The sequence below is a fragment of the Brachyhypopomus gauderio genome, unplaced genomic scaffold (genome assembly GCF_052324685.1).
Source record: "Brachyhypopomus gauderio isolate BG-103 unplaced genomic scaffold, BGAUD_0.2 sc65, whole genome shotgun sequence".
In the NCBI taxonomy this organism is placed as follows: Eukaryota; Metazoa; Chordata; class Actinopteri; order Gymnotiformes; family Hypopomidae; genus Brachyhypopomus; species Brachyhypopomus gauderio.
Window position 1 is genome coordinate 1764289 of NW_027506886.1, and position 23420 is coordinate 1787708.

At 44.4% G+C, this 23420-nt stretch overlaps 2 protein-coding genes and 2 long non-coding RNA genes across 8 annotated transcripts in view; 2 read left to right on the plus strand and 2 right to left on the minus strand.

The window, feature by feature from the left end:
• Positions 1-39: 39 nt before the first annotated feature.
• On the minus strand, positions 40-15573 carry wrap73 (WD repeat containing, antisense to TP73). The gene is made up of 13 exons (XM_076989024.1): positions 15419-15573; positions 14684-14784; positions 14279-14431; positions 13624-13740; positions 4946-5018; positions 4241-4344; positions 3975-4061; positions 3639-3773; positions 3206-3283; positions 2975-3077; positions 1730-1855; positions 1113-1304; positions 40-837 (listed from the first exon to the last, which is right to left on the minus strand). Exons 2-13 carry the CDS (start codon positions 14750-14752, stop codon positions 728-730), a joined length of 1347 nt encoding a protein of 448 aa, XP_076845139.1. The 5' UTR covers positions 14753-14784; positions 15419-15573; the 3' UTR covers positions 40-727.
• On the plus strand, positions 3769-11019 carry LOC143490346 (uncharacterized). The gene is made up of 3 exons (XR_013124942.1): positions 3769-4079; positions 10166-10728; positions 10925-11019. It is a non-coding gene; the product is annotated as an uncharacterized LOC143490346 (long non-coding RNA).
• The window catches only part of tp73 (tumor protein p73), a 34372-nt gene continuing 24672 nt past the window's right edge, over positions 13721-23420 (plus strand). Inside the window, exons 1-3 of the mRNA XM_076989023.1 lie at positions 13721-13901; positions 19005-19100; positions 19409-19547. Coding sequence (XP_076845138.1) covers positions 13870-13901; positions 19005-19100; positions 19409-19547 — 267 coding nt within the window. The 5' untranslated portion in view covers positions 13721-13869. The remainder of the gene's footprint in view (positions 13902-19004; positions 19101-19408; positions 19548-23420) is intronic.
• Positions 21219-23420, minus strand: part of LOC143490345 (uncharacterized) — a 30511-nt gene continuing 28309 nt past the window's right edge. For all 5 annotated transcript variants that reach the window (XR_013124941.1, XR_013124940.1, XR_013124937.1 and 2 more), the window contains exon 4: positions 21219-22312. This is a non-coding gene — a long non-coding RNA (uncharacterized LOC143490345). The remainder of the gene's footprint in view (positions 22313-23420) is intronic.

Sequence of the window (23420 nt, forward strand, 5' to 3'; positions counted from 1 at the left end):
AATAGGTTCAAGCACATGGCAAGAAAATATGGATTTGTAGAAAACTTTATTCAAAAAAATCTTACAAAATTACCCAAACTATACATACATACATATAAAATGCCAGGACAGAATGTGGTCTTCATTCAATAACAGTACATTCACATTAAAGACAGACTTAAACATGGCCGCTCTAACGGATAAAGGTGGCCAGCCTCTGTAGTGCATGTGTAGCAGGCTTCTATACCTCAGTACCAGCTGGACTCTACAGCCAGTTACTCACAGCGGTGGGTTCGTGTGTTCTAGTCCAGCACAGTGCCAGCCAAGCAAAACTCACTTTATATGAATCTTAAATGTTCAGTTTGTGAACATTTTGAGCAACTGTCTTCATGGCAAAGGAAATCAGTGAAGTGGATTAAAACAGTATTATCAAAAGGTGTCTTCATTGTACTCATGGTTCAGATAAACTAGGGCTTTGAAAACTCCCAGTCTGTTCAGACACTTTAGTTACTGTATGAGCAATGGCCTTAACCCTCTCTAGTGTGATCACCCTTCACGTTTACCTGAGACCAGTTCACAGATTGCTTGAAATGGACGGAATTAAGATTCTGCTTGAGCTGTTCCTAGATCAGACTACTAGTGTGACCTTTGGTGCTTCTGCAGTACGTGTCCAAGCCCAAACCCTGTGCAGGGGCCTGTGGTAGCGTGAACACAGGCGTATGTGGGCAGACCCAGGGCCGAAGGCCCCTCACTTCTCTTCTTTGGTGGCCATGTAGCACAGACACAGCTGGTCTTTCCCCAGCAGGACCAGAGAGTCTCCACTGCAGTGCCAGAACAGCGACTGCACCTGAAATCCTCCTGTGAAACAGAGCAAAGTCACGCTAACAGAGCAAAGCCTCCGTAACAGGAGAGTACCAGATGTACATTCCTAATTCCTGTTACGTTTACGTTGAGTAGAATTACATAGCGTATGTGGTGGAGGGATGGTTCGAGATGCTTTTTATTGACGAACATATAAATAGATGCAAACCAAAGGCAGTATGCCTTTGATTCTAGCCATTAATCTAGTCTCTAGCGAGACATTAAGACACCACACTACATGCAGTCGTACGGCGGACGAGTTGACCTTTTACCTTCCACGGCCACCTCCACAGACAGGCAGCCCGCGGGGGACCACAGGTAGAGTTTGGTGTTTCCGGTGCAGAAGGCCAGGCGGGCTCTGCGTGGCTCCCAGGCGAAGCAGCGTACGGGGGCGGTCTGCTCCAGCACGGCCGCCGGGCCCATCGTCCGCATGTCCCACACCCACACGCACTGGGGCATGCAGTCTGCAGCGGGTTTGGCACAGCGTTAGCGAGGACGCCCCGAGGGGGGGGGGGGGGGGGGCGTCCTCCCTTGTCATCCGACCAAGTCCCCCCCCCCCGTGTAAACTCCCCATTAACAGGCGCGCATCTCGCCGGCTCCCCCGAGTCACGTGGGAAGTCACACTTGTCGGGGGGAGTTTTGACTCGGAAGAATGAGCTCAGTGTTTGGAATAAAGGGGAATTACGCAGCAAATGTCCCTGCATGCCAGACTGGGGGGCAGACTGTGGGGCTACTGACGGCTGACAGGACAGCCAAATGGGACGGGTCACTGTGCAGGATCAGAACAAATCGGACCGTACAGGGTGCTGCTGTTTTTATCTCCTCGATCCTCACCTACAATATTTATTAATAATTGTATTTCCAATGATGGTGGTGATAAGATGCTCACCATTCTTTGTAGCAAGGTAGCGATTGTCTGCACTGAAAGCAACAGCCGATATTCCGATTTTGGGGTTGGCTCGATCTGGATCGGGTTTTACCACCGGCACCTGGACCGGCAGTGGAGGAATCTCGTCTGAAACAAAGCAAAGGAGTGAGCTGATAAAACCAACTGTAAAGAAAAGTAACACACACACACACTGCTGCCACAACATTAACACCACTCAGGTGAAGTCGATATAATTTATTATCTCACAACAGTGTAAGGATAAAAGGATCTGTGTGACTTTGACAAGGCAAATCATGTATGATGGCTACACGACAACATGTGAGAACATCTCCAGAACAGCAGGTCCTGAGGGATGTTCCTAGAACACAGTGGTTAGTGTTTACCAAGAGTGATCATAGGAACAACAGCCATTGACCCGGCAATAGGGTCATCAGCACCCATGGCTCAGTGATGTGTTTGTGGAGCAAAAGGTCTGAACACACACACACACACACACACACACACACACACACACACACACACACGAGTTAGTGTGCCAGTTAGTGCCACACAGCAGGCCCCCAGGGAAAGTGTGGCAGTCAGCGTGGGTGGCTGCATGTTTTCAAGAGCGGAGGAGACGGCTTAGTGGCGGAGATCTCCTGTCACACCACCACGCTAAGCGCCGTGTTTTCCTTGGTAAGATTTATACGGGGGGCATTCTCAGAATGCAGCCAATCGTCTGCTTACAGAAATAGTTGATCATCCTTTGCTGCGCTCTGGAATTCGTAATGGCCCTGTCACCATGCCTAGCCTCCTAGCAACGGCCTCCGGTGAGACAGCACTGTCTGCATAGCGCGTAATATTAGCTAGCACACACACGCGTGCCCCTGCACACACACGCGTGCCCCTGCACACACACAAGCGCACGCTGGTGGCCCACAGCAGCATGACTGAACGGAGGCCACAGATTACAAAAATATAAACCAAGGCATCAGGTTACTTGGGCCGATATATAATCGGTCTATAATATCGACCTAATAAATAACAATTAATCTATTAAGTCAGCTGTTATTTTATTGCATCTACCCACTAAAGCATCTGAAGTGGTATGTGGGCAAAAAGAATTCCATGTGGGGTATGTACTGTACCCTGGGCTGGTCCTGAGCTGTTGCTACCCTCTCTTCTGATTCTTGTTCCTGTAGTCAACCTGTAGGACTGACAACATTTATTGCCCCCCCTTCCAAAACATCATACCCCGAGTCTTACATTTGCTCCGAGTGTCAAAGAGGGAACTCCCCATGGCGATCTGATGGATGGACAGATCTTCGGTGGGAACGACAGGCCTTTTCTCCACCTCCTTAAACACCACCTGAAACCAACCAGAAGAGCCAACAATGGATGCTAGGAAATGTAGTCTCTCCGCATCAGCCACGCGGACTAATCTGCCAAGCAAGCACTTTTGAAATGGTGGATATGAGTACGAGAGGAAGTGCCTACAGCTTTGGAGTTGGTGATAGTGGCCTGATGCTCAAACTCAACAAGCTTCTTCCAGGTGATGTGATTGAGGATTCGAACCTAGTGGGAAAACACCAACAAACACTTTAGAGCACACACAAACACCCACCCCTCCATATACAGACCCACTTTATTAGAAACATTATTTTTTCCTGGAAACCTTGCAGGTGTACAGTTAAAGATCGATCAGGTAGCTGGCGACTATAGGTGCAAGGTTATTAAACAAGTGAATACTTCAATAAAGTATTCAATAAAATGGTCAATAAAACTTTGTTGCTGTTAACGAGGCTAGTAATTTGAGTTAATGCAAACGAGGTATAAATAAATGAAGAATTACCATTACCAAAGAGCATGCATTCAGACAGAGCCTGTCTGTAGGTGAGAGCCATCTGTGTTTTCCATGAAGAAGTCCTACCTTCTCATCATAGCTGCCAATGGCCAGGAACTGACTGCTGGGGCTCCAGGCGACCGATTTAATGCCCAGTGACCACTCATAGGCGCTGTAGGTGGACAGCAAACGCCCGTCCAGGGAATACAGCAGCATCTTGTACTGCAGAAACAGACATTCACATCTGTGTGGACAGCAAACACTCGCCCAGAGAACACAGCAGTTACTTTGTGTGAACATTTTGTACCCGAAGGTACTGCTGTTTTCTGTTCTTGACTATAGTATATATGTATTTTTGTCTTGAGTATAACTCAAATGTTTGTATTTCCTACAGGTGTCGATACAGGGAAGGCAGACCCTGACCTCAAGGCAGGAGTCCCAGGCGGCGAGCACACAGCCGTTAGGAGACCACTCCACACCGGCCAGGTCCTGCGTCTCCGCCTCAAAATGCTGCAGTCAAGCACACTGGTCAGCACGCACACTAATACTCCTCATTAATCCATTCATTTATCTCTCCACACCGTTCTGCACCCTGAAGCTGCTCCGGGCAGAAGGTAAAGGTGAGGTGCCGGGCAGGGACCCCCTGTATGGTCAAGAAGGCCCAGGAGGTCATGGGGAGAATGTCCTACCCTGAGTAGGTGCCAGTCGTCACACACGAACACACTGATGTGATCTTTGCAGTCTCGCCGCTCTGCTAGAGCCACGTAGCGGCCATCTGCACTGAAGTCCATTCCTGAAACAATGAGACAGCAGATTAAAAAAAAAAAAAAAAACGCACCAGAAAACATTTAAGAGTCTGGAGGAACCACACACACACACACACACACACACACACACACACACACAGAGTTCTCCTCAGATTCCCTACAGTGTCTGGGATCTATACGGAGTTTTAGGTTTGTACTAATGTCAGGCTTCATGTTCTCTCATGTGCTACACACAGAAATCAAAGTCATTTTTCCCCATAAATAAAATTATTTTACAAACTTGACAACTTGTGAACAGTAGAAATGCAACAATGAGGAAGTACGTTCTTTGTCGTTTTGATTTACTGTGGCGCATAGCTTACAAAAACATGCCGCCAACTTCCTGCATTACCCTGCATTACCCTTCAGCCGAACGGTTCAGGTAACGGCCCCGTCAGCGACGTGTGCAGAAGAGACAAGCCCAGCTGTCAGCAGGTGCTCGTACTCTGCTACAGGGCCAGGGCCTAGTCTAAGGTCACAGGTCAGCCCCCACTACAACTCACAAATGGGCGGGGTCACTGTGACTCTGTACTGACGTTTCCACCATAGAGCTTTAATAATGAGATACATACATACTCACTCACTCACCTTTCTGGCAGGCCTTAGGGTACTTGATGTAGGACACAGACTTGTTGCAAAGAGACCAGACAGTGATTCTCAGCTGTGACGGGAAAGAGCAAAGAGAAACAGGAAGAACACTCAGGGCTGCATTACTACATCCAGCAAAATCCTTCTAGTGTTAGTGTGTACTGTGTGAAATAGTGTGTACTGTGCAGAAACTGTGCAGTCTAAGCAAGAACACAGTGTGTATAGGTAACATTTGTCAAGGTCTGACTCAAACTCCCAGGTCTGTGACACTGATGTTGTCGACTTTGTTTCATATATTATCTTGATGTTTTTTTGGTTTCTCATTTATGCTTAAAAAGTAAATATTTTTGAAATTCAGACATTTAAATTCAGATATTTATTTTATAAACTAAAGTTGTAGCTTTATAATTTGAGTTTTATAATTTAAAAGTCTTTATGGAATCATGGCAGTGTCTTAGTGGAAACATGACACAGAAGGGATTAATGAAATAAATGGTAACTACTAATAACTCGTTAATGAGTTAGCTGCTAATAAATCTAAACCATCAGTTACTCCAATGCCAATCTTTCCATACTGTGACCTGTGTATCCAAAGCCCATTGAGAAGAATATGGATCCCGTTGTGGAGCTGAGGGAAAGGCAGGAGGAGTGAAAGGAGGACAGGGGAGAGTCTCTCTGGAGTAATACCACAGAGAGACCGGCCAGGGTCAACGCTGGACATCCCTGATCACAGCCTATATGAGCCAGTACTAAACAGTGTATTTAATTACAATCTTCTCATAACACCCAGACACCATTACTTACCATCAAATGTTAGAGTTCTAATAGGTAACTTAATGCAATATGGTTTCTGTTTACCACTTGAGCGAGTGACAGATGTAGCTTCTATAGTTTCTTTAAGCAGGTGATGCCATGCTAATACACAAGTATTAGAACTACCTCAAATTAGGATAAAGTATAAACATCCTTCCCCAAAATCTACAAACCAACCTTAGAAGCACAGAACCACCTCAGCTTCCACAGAACTAATTGCATACAACAAAATGAAATGACACAGTGATGAATAACATGGGGATAACCCCCCATCTGTAGCAATCATCTCCCTTTACAGCCCCTTTGGATTAATGCGATGTTGTTTATGTGCTGTTGATATGTTCACTCTAACCTCTGTTGCCTTGGGCACATTACTCAAGTTGCCTTGGGCATATCAGGAATTCTTCATGTCAGACAACCTTAGGGGCAGTACAGACGACCATAAGAGCAGTACAGACGACCTTGGGGGGCAGTACAGACGACCTTGGGGGGGCAGTACAGACGACCTTGGGGGGGCAGTACAGACGACCTTGGGGGGGCAGTACAGACGACCTTGGGGGGGCAGTACAGACGACCTTGGGGGGGCAGTACAGACGACCTTGGGGGCAGTACAGACAAGGTGTTTCTGCAGAACTGCAGGCTCTCTCCTCATTACTCAGTGGAGAATTTGGTGCAGTTTACATCTTCTAGAAATACAGAAATTCAGAAAGAAAAACAATAACCACCACAAACCAGTGGAATAAATACAGTAAAACTGAGAATCTGTTCCAAGATGGGCTGGATACCCCAGTAACGACAACGTGAGCCACAGTGCTGGTGTGACTGATGGTGCAGTAAATTGATCTATCCATTCTTCAACACGGACAATACCTGGAAACGGCTACCCCAGCTGTCCCCCATGGCATGGCCTGTCGTCAAGTTAAAATAAGCAGGTAAACAAACAAAACTAGAACTGAAGACGTTTCATCAGTCTTTGTCAGAGATGGAGAAGGAATCGTAGTGTGACGGATTTAGATATTTTCAAGTGTTTGCTGCAGAGAACAGATGCTTATTTAATTTTGTTAGCTAGCTAGCTTGCTACCCGAAATATCTAGCTAGCTTTACTATTGTTTTAGGTAGCTAGGAATTGAGGAGGCTTGCTACAGTTACAGCGCTTACCCCAGCTAAATTTGGACAACTAACTACACTATGTGGCTAGAAGCACGTGTTTGTCTCTCAGGTGTTTCAGACACACCCACTGCCAACAGGTTAATAAAATCAAGCGCACAGCTACAGAGTCTCTAAGGATCCTCTCAGCAGTATAACAAGAAGACGTCAGTGACTTTAAACACGGAGCAGTCACCGAGTGCCTCCTTGGCCTGGAGTCGGTTCTTGACATTTCTGTCCTTCTAGATCTGCCCCAGTCAACTGTATAAGTCACTCCATCGTCATGTCCATGGTCCTGGAATGAGATGTCCAACAAGCTGGTATACGTGTGATGCCCACATGTCCACATGCTTCTGGCCACATAAATGTGGCGGCACTGTCAGCTGTCAAAATTTGATTGGCCACTAATAAAGCCTCTACTCAGTATTTGGTGACGGACGTGAACAAGAAAGGTTTCATTTTCAGAACACTTAACTACTACACTTAAGACATTTATGATAAAGGTGTTTGACAATTACATCTTCAGAATCTAATTGACGTCACCAAATGTAATACAGCTGGTTATTTACATGCTTCCAGTGAAACTGTCCAAATCCCTAAACTTGCACAGTGCCCCCTTCAACTGTAGTGCAGTCCTTGTATTCACAACAGCCACTGAGCAGAGACATTACTGACCTGTAACGTGATCCAGGTGTTCTATCAAGCAGGGATGTGTTAAGCAAACCAATCAATCAGTATGAATGTGTCTCACCTCAAGTATGAATGGAGTGCAGGTGCAAAGCTGTCATGCGCTTATCTTGCAGCCCATTAACCTAATCTAGTTGCCCCCGCCCTTCACAAAGCTTCTTAGCATGCTATGAAACCCTAAACTGAACCCGTCTAATGGCTAAGAGCTTCGCGTGGCTTCATGAGACCAGTTCGGGTTCCCAGAAGCGGGAGAATCTCATGCGCACAAGGCCGGAGCCGGAATGATAACTGTGCAGCCTTGGGAGGCTCTACGAGAGGCCCTGCATTGAGCATGGAGGTTATCTCCATACTACTACACGTCCCCATTCTCTGTAAGTGCTATTATATCTAAATAAACATGAAGCTTCTGCAGCCATCTCTATGTAGGTACAGGCCTAAAAAAGCCTGCAATGGGGGGTGTTATATTTTCCACGGTCCCCTGCTGTTCTCCGTGCTGAGCTCAAGGCCTGGATGGATACCTGATGAGCATCAGCTGCCGTCTCTCTCGTGGTTATCTGTCTGCGCCCCTGGATGGACGGAGCGGACCGCTACCGCTGTGTCTCGCCCACGCGCCCAAACATCACGTCTCTCCAGCCCTGCTCCGTGGACGCCGGTGTCGACGCAGGGCCGCTTCCCCAACACCGGTCACGTCCGGCGGCCCGATTCACAGGGGCGCCAAGCGGGACAGGGTCACCCGGCATAGCTGAATCTAAAACGGGAGCTAGGTGCGAGTTGGTTCTCTGCGTGCTGCCCCGTGGACTGAGGGACCAGGTGAGGCCTGCACCTTCGTCCGTTCGCGGTGCCGAGCGAGGCAGGCACCCGTCACCGCCGCGGGGCCCCGAGACCACCGAGGCGGCATTCAGTACCACGACAGCTGCGCTACGAAAACCAAGACAACACAACATTAAGGTCAAACCCAGGGTCAACTCCTGCTGATCAATATGGCTGCAAGTAGGAAATATACACTCCACCTAAAGTAGATCAAATTTAAATTAACGTGCACAAATCAGTTAACTAATAGAGTTTTACGGCATACGTTGTAAGACCTATACAGAAATCGAATGAATCAATATGATTAACGTTTGGAAAACCCCCTTTGCATACAAGAAGCTTGAGTGACAACTCAAAGAATCTTTACATAGACCCGTCCGTCAGCAGAAGATTAGCTCAGGGCATTCCACATCAGAAACCATTTTTAAAACAATCCAGCCCCAATTCTCCTGTTACAGACTCGATTCACAACTGCATCCGATACAGGCGGCCAGCCATGCTGAGGGGGCGGGAGATGCCATCGTTAAACCGTCGAAGCTGCCGAGGCCAGCAGATTTCTAATAGCTCACCATCAAAATGCTGTGTGTTAGCAATGGCCCGAACAGCCCCAGCTGGTGGGCGTTGTTGGTAGGACCCCAAACAATGTCAGAGCATTCGAATAGTGCAGCGTTCACCACTGGCCTTGAGCTTCTTCTGTCGTGAGCCACACATCAGCACTCAGCAAACACGTGGATTACTCCTAACACCTGGAACAAAGTGTGAGCTCCATCCTAATCACGATGGTGCCCTCAAGCTGAGCTGGAGCCTCTCCAAAGGAACTGCAGCAGGGCCTCCACCAGCTGCACCATGAAGAACAGCCAGGCCCACTTTAACGGACCGTACGCGTTGGCAAGCCCATCGCCTTTTGATTGACACAGCATGTTGTCTTGGCTCGGATTGCCAACAAATCATGGGGAAAAAAATACAAGCAGTTGGCTTCATGATTTATGATTTTGTTCTAATAACTGATCTTGTCCTTATGCCTCACATAACTCGGCTGCGTAACTGTAGTTTTTTGTCCTGAATGACACCTGTAGTCAACCTCGTCTTACACTGAAAATGCTGTTTCAGAACTGTCCATTTCTACTGACATTTGTTGTATACTCGCTGTATAACATGGGCGCAGATGGAAATTCTGAAGTGATATATATATATATATATTCTGAGGTATATATATATATATTGTAGATGCTAGATTTTGGATGGGGTCAATATAAATCTGGAGGGGACATGTCCCCCCCGTCGCCAGTGCCATCTGCGCCCCTGCTGTATAATACAAGACATTATAGCCACATGTTAAGAAGGTGAGATCTGAGCCTACTAGAACACATTTCCCCCTATGTTTTTAAGTCTTAGAATCAGACTAAAAATGTATACTAATTTTAAGGTGGTCTTCATTGCTACCAAATACCATAATCAGTGTTTTGTCGCTATTTAACTAAAATATTTTCAATACTATTTTCAGTTATTTGGTGGGTTCACAATCGTGACTAGAATTTTTCAAGGTGTACATTTATATTCACAAATTTGGTTAAAAACCTCATATCTTAATTATAAGATTTGACAAAAACTGCAAATTTAGAATTTTTCTGTGTGGTTCTGGGGACATCAGTTTTTGAAGGGTTTGTTATATGTAGAGTGTAGATATTGTTGATGTTCTTGTTAGTAACAGAGATGGGACTGAAGCTGTTGAGAGTTAAAATAAGTTTGTTTTCTCTCCACTAGTGCAACACTCTCTGTGGCCTTCGTTCATTATGAGAAGCTGAGAAGATCCAGAAACGCATCAACAGAGGCTGCACTTGCGTGGAGGCGTAGAGTGGAGACAAAGATCATATTTGTGCACTTTTTTTAATTAGCCATTTTGATTAATCAAAGAAATCATTCGTATTCAGTCAATCATTCATTTTCTGAAGCTGCTTAATCCAACCTCGCCAGTCCGTCGTAGGGCACCCACACTCGGCCACTCACTCACCCCCGGCCAACCCACCCACACACACCAGTCAAACTAACACACGTCTTTGGAATGTGTGAGGAAACCGGAGCTCCCCAAGGAAACCCACGCAGGCACCGGGAGAACGCGCAAACTCCACACGGGCATCGGGCCAGGAATGGGAGCTAGACCATAGGAGCCGTGTGGCTGGAAGAAACCAGCATGTTTAAAAAGGGATCAGAAAGTTCCAAACCCTTAACAATAACGTTAGAGACGTCAGGATCCCAAAAGCCACGTCCAGACAGCGGCCCCGAGGTTGCGTTCTAGGATGTGAGCACGGCAAGAGACCAAAAGCAAGGTGAGCTGATATTATTGCCCTTGGCATCATCTAAATGAGCGTTCAGTCGCCAGTTATGATGAACTTCAACTCAATGAACTACAAATAAATTTAGAAATAAATGAAATAATTATAAATAAAGTTAGAAATAAAATTCTAGAGCACATTTCCGTATACATCAGAGGTACTCAAAGTTGCAAATCCCTCTGCATCACAGTGCCTGTGTGAAAAGTAGCTACTCCACTGCCTTCCTTACAAGTCTGACATGCATTCATGAAGCTGAAGTCTCGGGGAGCTGAGAATCATATTTCAGTAAGAAACATTAAATCTGGTTTGTGTAAATATAAGAGACCATTTAGTAAAAAACTGCTCTTTAGTAAGAAAGTGACTGTTCTAACAAAATACATTTTCATACATTGGTTTGTTCACTTTTCAACTCTAATGTTGCACTGAACGTTTCTCAAATCTGTTCACACACAAAAAGCACCAGTTCAGTAACTCTTAACCAAATGACCTAGTAAAGACCATTTTGTGTCATAGGCACAGTATTGCAAAAACAATCACACTAATCATTTTTGTCAGAATCAGTCAGCCCTATGTAATGTGATGGAAGAAGTGGAAGCACTCAACTCAAAGCCTTTCACCCATCTCGAGGGAGAGCTTTCAAGAGTGATCTCGAGGGAGAGCTTTCAAGAGTGATCTCGAGGGAGAGCTTTCAAGAGTGATCTCGAGGGAGAGCTTTCAAGAGTGATCTCGAGGGAGAGCTTTCAAGAGTACACCAGGAAGTAGAGACATCAGGGTAGCCAATTTGGACTGTTCTATGGACCGATTGTTGAAAAGCCATTTTTCCAGCCAATCAAGAGATCTTTTCTTGGAAAACAACGTAGCCCAGTCAAAAACTAATATGATCCAATTCTGTCTAGCGGTTTTGGGTCAAACTTTGAAAATGGATTGCTTAAAAGATAAAAGGATTCTGAAATCAGATTAGCTCATGTAATTTAGTCTTGGAATTGATCTGATCAAACCCTGATTACGTGTTGTTCACAAACTTGTTGGCAGGACAGCGATACCTTTATTTTGAATTTGAATTTTTTTGGTTTGAATTTTAAATCAAAACATTTAAATCTTTTCATGATTTTATCTTTTGTACAAGATGACTATGTGAATTTCCCCTGTTTCCTGCGTTTAGATTACCTGATCCGGGAATTTCCAACTCGAATATCTCCCATATTAAACCTTTTAAACAACTGGACCCATTTGATTAATTTCTTGCGGGAAAAGACTCCACTGCAGCCACAGAAGTACCAGACTATGGATTGTCAGTAATCTCTACAGATAGCTGTGGCATTGCTCCCATGAGCCTAGCCTCCTAACAGTGAACACAGAGATTATTGTAATCCAAACGCTAGCATCGTGCCATCAGCTGCGGTCACACACAAAATCGCAGCGATGTATCCCCATCAGCCCATGGATAAACTGTCCAAGGCAGGGCAGGGAACACACACAGGGTGTAATAACACCAGGCAGCTGTTCATAAACAAGTTAATTTAGCATCCTGTTTATTAGTATCGTGAAACCAAAGTCTTGACATGCACACCGGCTCAGGCAAACCTTAATGAATTCTTGTCTAGGGTGAAGGTGATGACTGAACTTTTAACCTCTCACCTATGGACAAACAGCCCCACCACTGTAATATGGTTTTCATTACCAAGTTCTCCATTTACACAGGTCCCCTGCCATGCAGTTTCCCAGTTTCCCCAACTGCCAAAAATACTCCATACCATTAACCTGCATGGCCAGCTAATACAAATACAGCACTGGTGATTTCACCCCTTTAAACAAAAGCATCTTTACAGTTTACCTAAGCCAGTCAGCGGACATGCTAGGCGGAAGAGGAAGGATTCTCTGAGTGACTGGCATGCGCCCCAGTGGAGGAATGCTGCGGGTGTACAGACGACACGTCAGATCCACCCCCAGCCCTCCACCATCCCCACTTCAACCCCCTTCATTCCCAGACACAGCTGCTCCCTGTCTCAGCACCTGTCAGTGGGTCTTGGAGTCAGGCTCAGGCAGCAGGCGGGTCCCGCCCTGGCCATCGGCCCGGCGGTAATCCAAACGGGCGGAGGCCACAGGATGAGAAGCGAGGGATGGAGATGGAAGGAGAGATGAAGGGGAGAGAGAGGGAGAACAGGAGAGAGGGATGTGTGCACATTGTTCTGAAAAAGCCAGACAGCCTTCTCTCTTTTGTGGTCAGTTCATAAAGAACTCTGACTCAGCAAAAAACTCCCCACTTGCACTATAATTATCCTGGTGTGAGTTCAGGGAGTAATGTAACCATTTGCCCAAATAGCAGAGGGGCAAAGGTTAAATAAAGGAAATCTGAGGGCAAGTTCAATTTAAAGTAAATGAAAACAATAAAGTAAAAAAGTCAAGTTTGAATCAACAGATGCGTGGTAGACAAAATGTAAGACAATATTACGTTTTTGAATTTCAGGGGCAATTATCAACTATATCATTACAAAAGCTTTAATAGAGTGAAGCTCATATATCTCAAAGTGTTTTTTTTTTTGTTGTTGCTACCTTGTTTGTTTGGGTTTATGGTTCTGATAGACTTTGTTAAAGTCTGCTTTCCAGGTTTTCCCCAGGAATCGGAGTGACTACAAACACACGAGGAACCCTTAAATGCAATACGGCAGTGGTCTGTGCAGGTGTGCCTCATTCACCTGCTTGTAAACTGTCATCCTGTAGTGAACTCTATCCAGGCTCGGTACATAGTTCAGGGCTCTGTGTCCTGCAAGAGGTTATTTGAGGGTTTAAGCACTGGTCCACCCGACTCCCTGCTATTTTCAGGTCCTTAGTTACGGGCAGCAACAGTTGACAGAATGCGGGATGGCCTCCTTCTGACTTCACACTTACATGGAACTCTGTGGTGTTGAGAATGTGACGTCCATCTGGACTCCAGCGAGAGGAGACTAGTCCGATTGAGCCCTCGTCTATCTTACAGTGCCAGTCTGGCTGCTCCAGAGACCACACCTGCAGGAGAGAGATAGACAGACAGAGAAAGAGAGAGAGAGACAGGCACACACAAACACACACAGTCACCAGTAAGAAACCTTCTGCTCCCTAGTTCTTCACTACCTGCCCTCTTTTATCTGGAACAAGATGAAGGACTGGCGTTGGCTACCTCTGCAAAGGTAAGAGATTATTCTGTTTATATTATTCTGGCCGACTTCTACACTATTGACACTCTCACATTTCTTTAAGCCTTCAAAGTCAATGCACTAACTGCACCAACTCTGCATCAACTGCAGCAAAATGTCATGCAAAGCGGGATGTAATTTAATACTTGCAATCAATACATGGCATTAATTTGGTATTAATGACACTTCCCATGTTCAACAAAAATATGGTGAATGGAAAGTAAGGCCAGAAAATAAAACACAATTATTTTGGGATTTACTAGAATTTAATTTAGAATTGAATCTTAACTGGCTGTCTGAGTACAGTTTACCCAGGGACGTCCCACAATAAGATGGAGAATGTGCAGGGATTAGTGCATGTAATTGAATACCTGTACCAGTCCTCTTTTGTACATGGCACAGAGGATGAAGAGTGAATCTGAAGACCACTCCATGTGGGCCACCTGGTCCAGGCATGTGTACAGTTGTAAGATCTGCAGTGTGTTGACATCACGCACCACCAGTCTGTACTGAACACAGTTAGCCTAGAAGGCAAAAGACAGATGTCAAATAGAGAGGTGACCATCTCAGAGTCCATATCTCGGTTGATTTCCGTCTGTTGTCAAGACCCATAACAACTCTGTACAGTATGCAACAATTCTGTATATACTATAATTTTACCAGTGCTTAACAGTGTATGTAGGATTGTTAGATCAATTTTTATTTTAAAATTACAGTTTTCTTAGCTAACTGGGATGTTTAAGTTTAGGCTAAAAGAAACAGATTTGGGTTCGTACCAAATATTTTCCATCCGGTGATATTTTGCACAGCTGATTGGACAGCTTGAAGACCTCTGAGAAATTCATCCCAAAGCACCGCAACTCCTTGGTAGCAGTTACTGTGATTTATCAAAGACTCACATAATTATGATAAATAAAACATGTATTAATCTTATTAATGACACATCTCCCGACAGATATTATTTAGAATAACAAAAACCTCTTTGAATGGTGTTAAGAACAAGAACCACTGAAACAGCAGCAAATCCAACACACGATGGCGCCACTTTAAATGGACCAAAACGAGACGCTTTTCTGTCTTGCTCTTTCAAACCCTGTTGCTTTTGACGAGTGTTTAATGGGGGTTTTAAAAGATCTGTGTTGCTTTAGACAATTATTATCGAGTCTTCTGTAGAAACATGTGAGGTTAACTAACTACCCAACACTCGTGTGTATATCATACGGTAGTCTAACCGACGATACCGTCTCTGGACATCACCATCTAGCCCAGCTAGGGCGGTTGAGGGCAGTTAATTCTGAGGGCAGTTAATCCTGAGGGCAGTTAATCCTGAGGGCAGTTAATTCGCCTGCTCATTCGGAGAGGTGCGCGTGCCTGCGGGTACGACGCTGGATTTACCTCAGACACAAAGTTGTTAGCTAACCAGCTAACCAAGTTCACCAAGAGACCGTGAAACTAACATCGTCCGTCTTCACCTCATTCGATTAATAGACATTTCCTTAGCTATAATTTACCTTATCGTACTGGGATAGCTGACTCTTCGTGAAGTTGTGCGTTGGGAACGTTGTTTTTTTGTCTTTAATTAAAATGTTAATCCAGTCATCCCAATTCTGACCACTTGACGGTTGTCGCTTTTTCTTCTGCGGCTCGTGGAAACGAGCTGTGTACAGCCAATCAGCGGTCAGCACGCGGGCATTGTGGGTATTGTATTTCGCAATGCTTTTGCGAAAGCTGGATTTTCTTACATTTATTGCTCATTTAAATTAGACGTTTTATTGTTTCTTGACGCCTTCGTTTTTGCATCAACGTCATTAAAAGCACTATTTACGAATTTTTACGAATTGTAGTTTATAAAAAAATGAACTCCAGAGCCAAATAAAACATTAGTATAATGTCCATATGTTCCTTTAATGTGATCGCATCTGGCCGAAAGTTGATCTTATTTGCACTTTTAAACGAATACGGTGATCTCCCGTAGGTAAATCCTTATACTGGCTGACCAGGAGCTTTGTGAGGCTGTTAGATCGGCGCTGTGCGATCCCCTAGTGAGAGAGTCGTGTTTCCCGCTCGTGTGTGTCCAAACGGCGGCTAACACCTCCTCCTGTCACCCGTATTTCTCCCAACCCAACCCATCACGGCAATCGCTCCGAGGAAGCCTGTTTACCCTAACCTGCATAATCAGCTGATACGGATATCTTCCACTGCTTTTCTTTCATTTCACCTTCTGAACATAAAGTGAACGAAGATTCATTAAATTCTATAAGGTGCGTTTTGCTGACGCTCAAGTCCTAAACAACACATTTCCCTGCGGTTGGAGTTGTGAGAGACACTTCCAGTTTAAAGAAAATGCTTCTGGGATTCAAGAAATTATAGGCTACTGAGGTTCTTTCAAGACCAAAACACACATTTCATTTCGCTAGGTAAGTAAGCAAAAATAGCTATTTGCGTGATTTATTAACCACAAGAGACTAACTTGTCAATGACACTTAACAATGTCGGTAATTTGAAATGTTTTCATTGATCTTGAATATTTTAGGAAGATGTTGTGACACACTCTAAAAAGTCGCATATGCTGTCGATAAAAAAATAATAACAGGCTAACTTAAAATCTCTGTGGATCAAAAAGATGTACTAGATAGGTGTTTATTGCATGAGTCACTATTACTGGCCTAATAATAATGATTGTCAGTCCTTTAGCCCCTAATTTCCCGTTTAATTGGCTGGTGCGCAGCCAGATTTCAGCAGATTTCTCTTATGTCCTGTATGTTAACCAGGGCACTATATGGTTCCATATTATAACCAGTCCACACGCTGAACACTATAATAATTTTTTGTCATAGATGTTTTTGTTTTTGTGAGTTAAAACGTCGATAGTAGACTCTTGAAATGCGATGCAGTGGCCAGAGTTCAAGTTTGATAATTCGTTATCAGAGTACAGTAAAAAAAAAAAAAAAAAAAAAAAAAAAAACACACGTCAAAAAATAGGTTTTGTACATTTTTACATAATCTCATAAGCTCATTTTTAATAATCGGATAATGATCATTTTAACAATTATTTAAAGCCTACCTTGTCAGTAATAATACCATTTAAATATAACGCAACAGAAATATATTAATAGATAGAAATTATAATTGACAGAAATTTTTTATCCTAAATTCACTAACATCGGAAAGAGCATCGTCGTATTTTTAAGGCTCAATTTTATTTGGATATAGGTAAATATGCTAAATCGGGTGGCTCTCTCCAAATGTCTTTAGATTATTCTCTCACGTTTGAGTGTGATATTATTCTCAGGAGGGGACGTGCCCTCCAGAAGTATGACGGGTGTTGCGTGGCCCGTTGTCAGGGGTGGCTTCACTAACTTAAGTGTAGTTTACTCACTTAACTGTAGACCTCCATAGCTCAGGCTGTGGACCCTTCAAGACCGACCATGTCGTGAGAATCGTGGTTATTTGTGTATGACCAGGATATATGTTTGCTAAATAACTATATGAGTCTCTCACAGTCCACATTTTGGACTTTTGCGATGAAAGGTAAATGATTTTAACCCATCGCTGTCATTGAGATAATTCAATTCTCCCTGTGAATCCCCGCTTGTGTGTTTCTAATTGCTGCAGGAGCCTGGTTTCATCTCTCAGGGCGAGAACTACCACGGGAATAAGGGTCTAATTTAGTAAACATGCATGTTGTAAATGTGCGGTGCAATATACTTGTAAAAGTACAGTTTACTCCTTCCATGGAGACAAAGCACTCGTGTGTGTCATTCTGGACAAGAGCGTTTTCTAAATGCTGTCGGATAAGTCTAAACACAGAATATCACATTGGTTAGATATGAATACAGCTTTTTTTCTGGTAAAATAGTTTTTTTTGTATATCTTTCTTACTCAAATGATTAGTTTTATGCCATGCTGTGTGTTTGGAGCAACACTGTCACAACGCACTCAAAATTTGAACAAATTCTGGTTGTTAAAATAACGATTATTCATCTCAAAACGTCGCTATTACGTGTTTCATAAAAATCCGTTTATTTAACACATATTCGATTTTCATTTGTTCGAATGTGTGCGCGTGCGCGCGCGAGCTCGTGTTTGTGTACGTACGCTGCGCAGCTCGCGGGTTAGCTCATCTAACACGCTCTCCAAACTCCAGCCACACTTTCTCTTTTAGTAGGTTACCGCTTTGGCGTTACCGAGGAAACAAAGGACGCACTCATTGTGCACCAACTAATGTGCTTGATTGAAGGAAGCTACAAAATTATGAAGGTGAAAGCAATGTTAGTGCGTTGGATCTGAAAGAATGTCCACCTGCTTCACTGAATTTATAGAACAGAAAAATTATTAGGGGGTATTTCCAATGACTCGCACTTAACTATAACGATCGTATTGCATTAACTATAACATTCTCCCAAGAATAAAAAAAATCGGTTCATATCGTTCAACAAGCCGAAAGGAGAGAAAAAAAATCTCAGATACAATATTCACGCTGTAATAACTCAAGTCTTATCTCAAGTTTATCTACATATTAAGGTGTATTAGGAAGGTATTGGTTTATACCAGTTCTGCACTAGTCCAGAGGCAGACCACCACTGCCCACCATACTGAGCCGCTTTCTGCAGAGACCTCTTTGTGGGAGAGGGACTTGGTCTCCTTGGACAACGATGGCTGTCTATTGTTTGCCATAAGTAGAGAGAAGACAGCATGGAGTCTAACCTACACCACGTGGAGTGCTGTCCCATCGGGACGGTCCCAGGCAGGTCCAGACCTGCCAAACCCAGCACCTCCATTCTGAATCTGCACACCCTGCCCAAAAGCCTGCTGGGATTGGGGAGGCAGTGATGGGAGGCACGATAGAAATGATGTTCAAATTCAAACTAAGGGCTTTCCAGCACTTTCCAATTCGTACACTGACTCTTATTCACAGGGCATAATTGATTTGAGAAGATGACCATGCAAACTGGTACTGCCTAACTGAGTGTAATTATACATATGTATATATGTGTGTGTGTGTGTGTGTGTGTGTGTGTGTATTGAAGTTATTAATGCTTTGTGATGTCCAAAGCCGAGGGGATCGATAATACCCGTTTTGTGCCTGCTCTGCAGAGTAATCTACCCCCCGGTGGATCACCCCATGTCCAAGATGTCTCAGTCCTCCACCACCGATGAGGGTACCACCTTTGAACACCTGTGGAGCAGCCTGTGAGTTCTTTCCCCGCCCTCACGTCCCCCAGATGTTAGTTGTGTGGCCTGGCCGGAAAGCTCATGACTTTCGTTTCTTTGTGGTGTGATTGTCCACGTGGGTCTCTGTCTGCTGTGCATGTTGTTAAAAATGTAAATCAGCAGTGCAGGTAATGAGGAAAATGATTTATAATAACATCCAGATACACATAGCTGATTTCAGAAGTATCAGACAAAGAAAGCAGCACATCATGCCCGTACGTGGTCCTGGACTGCATGTAGAAGTAGAAGGAGAAGTCCTTGCCGATCTTCTCGTGTTGCTGTTTCAGGGAGCCAGACAGCACATACTTCGAGATTCCTCAGACCAGCCACCCAGGCGACAGAGGGGCCGCCAGCGGCCTGCCCAACAGCCGGGCCGAAGTGTGCATGGATGTGTACCAGATGAGGGACCTCAACGACAACGTCATGGTGAGAAGACACCAACGCTTTATTAGGTGGACATGTGACATAATGGTCCACTGCACTGGTCCTCTTTGGCCAGTGAAATGAGGGCGTAGGTAAGATTTATCAGTCCAGGTGAGATGCAGGTAAGCCTCCGAGTCCATATCATATTGGCTGTGAATGAGCAGCACCGTTGTGACTGAATCCTCTGTGTAATCCTGCGGTTCAGAGTTCAGAACCAGAGCAGCGTTTCTTAAAACTTTTTTTTAGTTTGAGTTCAATAACATTGTTCAAATCTATAATACAGTAAGTCAAAGGAAAGGACATGTTGCTGATATGGGTTAGCAGTGTTGGGCAATATTATCTGAGTTTGTTTTAGAGTAGAGGATATTTTGAAAACTGCCATGTTGCCATATAGATTCTAGTGTGTGTGTGAGAGGGAGAGAGAGAAAGAAAGAGGGAGAAAGAGAGTGAGATCCCCATCATGACAAAATGTTTCAGCACTCTTTTAAAGGACACATTCAATGTGAGAATAGAGAAGTTGTTAGATTAAAAGAGACTAAAATAGATATTCTTAGATATTAAGCACTAAAATATTTAATGACATGTAAAAATCTTAAATTTTTTGTTTGCTGTTCAATTTTTATTGTGAGTGATTCAAATAATTGTATACTTCATAGCAACTAACTGAACAATTATTTCATTGATTTTGTAAAAAAAAAATCAGTTAATCATTTTAGCAATTATTAGAAAATATACACAATAGTTGTTCAATTATCCACAAAAAACATGCACTTGTATGTGCATAGAAAGAAGTGTAAGTAACATATGGAATAATGTCATATCCATCAGAAAGTGTCCATAAAAAAAAAGTTATATACTGTTGACATGGTCTACATTTGTTAAACTGTATTTAACATATTTAAAATAGTGAAACACACCATATTTAATTTAACCTTTGAGACCAGTAAAATCCTTTTTGTTCCAAAGGCCTCTGCTCTTCTGGAGGTTGTGTATTTCCCATATTTCCCTCTTCCCCCACTGAGCTTTCCTGTTTTTCCCTCCATATGGGGGCAGATTCCCTCCGTATGGGGACAGATTCCCTCCATACGGGGCCAAATTCCCTCCATATGGGGGCAGACTCCCTCCGTATGGGGGCAGATTCTCTCCGTATGAGGGCAGATTCCCTCCGTATGGGGACAGATTCCCTCCGTATGAGGGCAGATTCCCTCCGTATGGGGACAGATTCCCTCCGTATGAGGGCAGATTCCCTCCGTATGGGGACAGACTCCCTCCGTATGGGGGCAGATTCCCTCCATACGGGGCCAAATTCCCTCTGTATGGGGGCAAATTCCCTCCATACGGGGGCAGATTCCCTCCATACGGGGGCAGATTCCCTCCGTACGGGGGCAGATTCCCTCCGTATGGGGGCAGATTCCCTCCGTATGAGGGCAGATTCCCTCCGTACGGGGGCAGATTCCCTCCTCAATGCCGACTTTCCCTCCGCTCCACTCAGTTTTCCCTCCTCTCCCGCTCCACAGCAGACCAGGCTGCGATCTGGGATTTAAAGAGCGATGTTATAATGGCTTAATTAGAGGGCAAAGCCAAGCCGGGAACCCGACACCTGCTGCCTGCCTTCATCTGGGGCACGCGTGCGGGGGGGGGGGGGGGGGGGGGGGGTGTTTGTGTGTGGGGGGGCAGTCTGCTCAAGATGACTCAGATGCAAAAGATTCAACGTCAGTGGTTGTTCTTTTTCCCTGCCATCTTTGTGCCAACTGCCTCACTAGTTGGTTGAGGTGTCTCCTAGAGATCCAGTCACATCGGGTGTCAGAAGGCCGACGCATTGGCTGAAATCTGCTCTGCTAAAAGATTATCTGAGTCAGGTCTTGCTGACCAGAGCTCTAGTGTTTTGTGTGTGCATCTACGTGTGATGAATACATGGCAGATTAAGGGAGAATTTCATGTTTTTCAGGCTCTTGTGAATAATATGCATGCTTCGATTCTATTATACTCGATTTCATGATTAAAGTGTAGCAGATACAGTAGTGATGATGCCAGTGAAGATGACTAATGTCAAGATTTGGGCTGTATATGTCCCCTGTACTACCTAAACATGAGGCAGTGGAAGGTGTCAGTGTGTAACAGGCGTGTTTTTCCCTGTACGAATCTACAGTGTTTACGGCTGTTGTAATTATGGATCCCCAGGTGTCTTGCAGGAATATATTGGTGCGGTGTATTTTGAAGCTCCTTCAGTAACTGAGTCGTGCATTTTCTCAAGATGAAATGGAATTTCATTTTTGCTATTTTTATGCAGGCAATCTCACAGTTGACTTCTTTTCTCAAAGATGCTCACTTTACTTGCAGATACACGCTGTTGTACCTGTCCTCTTCCAACAAAACAAAATTGGTATCGTCCAATCCAACAGCGGGCAAGTCCGAGCCTGCCCGTACGGCTGATAAATAGTCATGAGGCCCAATAAGTGGGAGGTCCTGGATTTGTTGTTAGCTGCAGCCAGAAGTTGACAGGGCCGGGCACAAGCAGCGCAGTGTAGGGCGAATCCTCAGCGCCATCCTGTCCAGTCGTTTCCGCTGCCAGCGGTGAGCGTGAGTTCGGAGGCGGAGGGGTCCTGGTCTCGCCACGCTCACCTGTCCCCCCCCCAGCACCACGCCGGGTCACATGACCAGTCAGGTGGGAGCCTGCCCCTCGTCGCCTGCGCGCCCTGTGGGGGAGCTACAATGCTCTGCACTGGCGACCAGACTCAGCATTACAGCGCGGTAGGTGAGCTGCCTTCCTGAAAAGCAGAATATTGATCGGGGTTACATATGGTGGGGGGGGGGGGGGGTGTTTGGGGGGAGGGGGGGGAGTTGTATCACACAACAAAGTTTCTCTTTAGAAGAAATACTGAATATGAATAGAGATGCATGTGATGTTAAATGATAGTGATGAATTATCTTTTTACTCAAATGTATTTTTTTCCTGATAGATAATATAAAAAGAATTCTAAATTAATTGTTGAGATAAAAATGTGGCATCACCTCAGGAACGTATGTAACTTAAAATATGCAGACCATATATTTTAACCTCTTCCGTGTTCAGTAGTTTATAACAGAGAAGAAATGACTAATGACATTTCCAAGCATGGCGGAATATGGTTTGTGCTGCAACTGTTGCGTGTGTTGACTGTCAAATTCCCACAAGCTAAGATGGCGCTGGGGACCTGAATGTGAGAGGTACTGTGGACGTGAGATGTGGACGTGAGAGTTATTGTGGACGTGAGATGTGGTGGACGTGAGATGCAGTTTCATCTTGATCCTGTTTTTGATAGCCTCTTTGGCGTGCGCTGAGTTGTCTGAGTGAGACCTGTTGGTGGATATGTGTGGAGCTGTCTGGTAAGGGCACTTCTGAGTGAGACTGTCTGAGTGAGACCTGTTGGTGGATATGTGTGGAGCTGTCTGGTAAGGGCACTTCTGACTGAGACTGTCTGAGTGAGATCTGCTTGCATAGTTATGTACTGTAAAAGATAGAAATTCATTGCAAATTCTTGCTAACTTAATCTTCATTTAAGGTACTTTGAATATTTGACAAGAGTTTGATCAACTTTCTTGAGAAGTTTCATTTGAAAAGCTCGGGGAAACATATATCTTACTTTATATTACAATAAATGATTTAAATAAAAAATATATAGTAAAGAATATATTGCTAAAATATTTAGCAAATCCTCGTCCAGTAATATATATTAGACATATAAATGATGAGAAATGTATTTTTTTTTCTGGGATTTCATTGATTGACTGATTGATTGATTTTACATTCCACATTTTTGTACTACACACACACACCTATTCACACACAATAAGTTAGATTCTCAAATTATGACAGCTGTAGCACTGCAGTATTCC

Bases quoted from the DNA above. Each gene is read 5' to 3' on its own strand.
- wrap73 (XM_076989024.1), bottom strand. From the start codon at position 14,752: ATGAATTTCTCAGAGGTCTTCAAGCTGTCCAATCAGCTGTGCAAAATA. The intron at 3,078-3,205 runs GTAGGCACTTCC...GGTTGGTTTCAG, and splicing joins CTATCACCAACTCCAAAGCT to GTGGTGTTTAAGGAGGTGGA. The intron at 1,856-2,974 runs GTAAGACTCGGG...GCTTTGTTTCAG, and splicing joins CTTTGACACTCGGAGCAAAT to ACGAGATTCCTCCACTGCCG.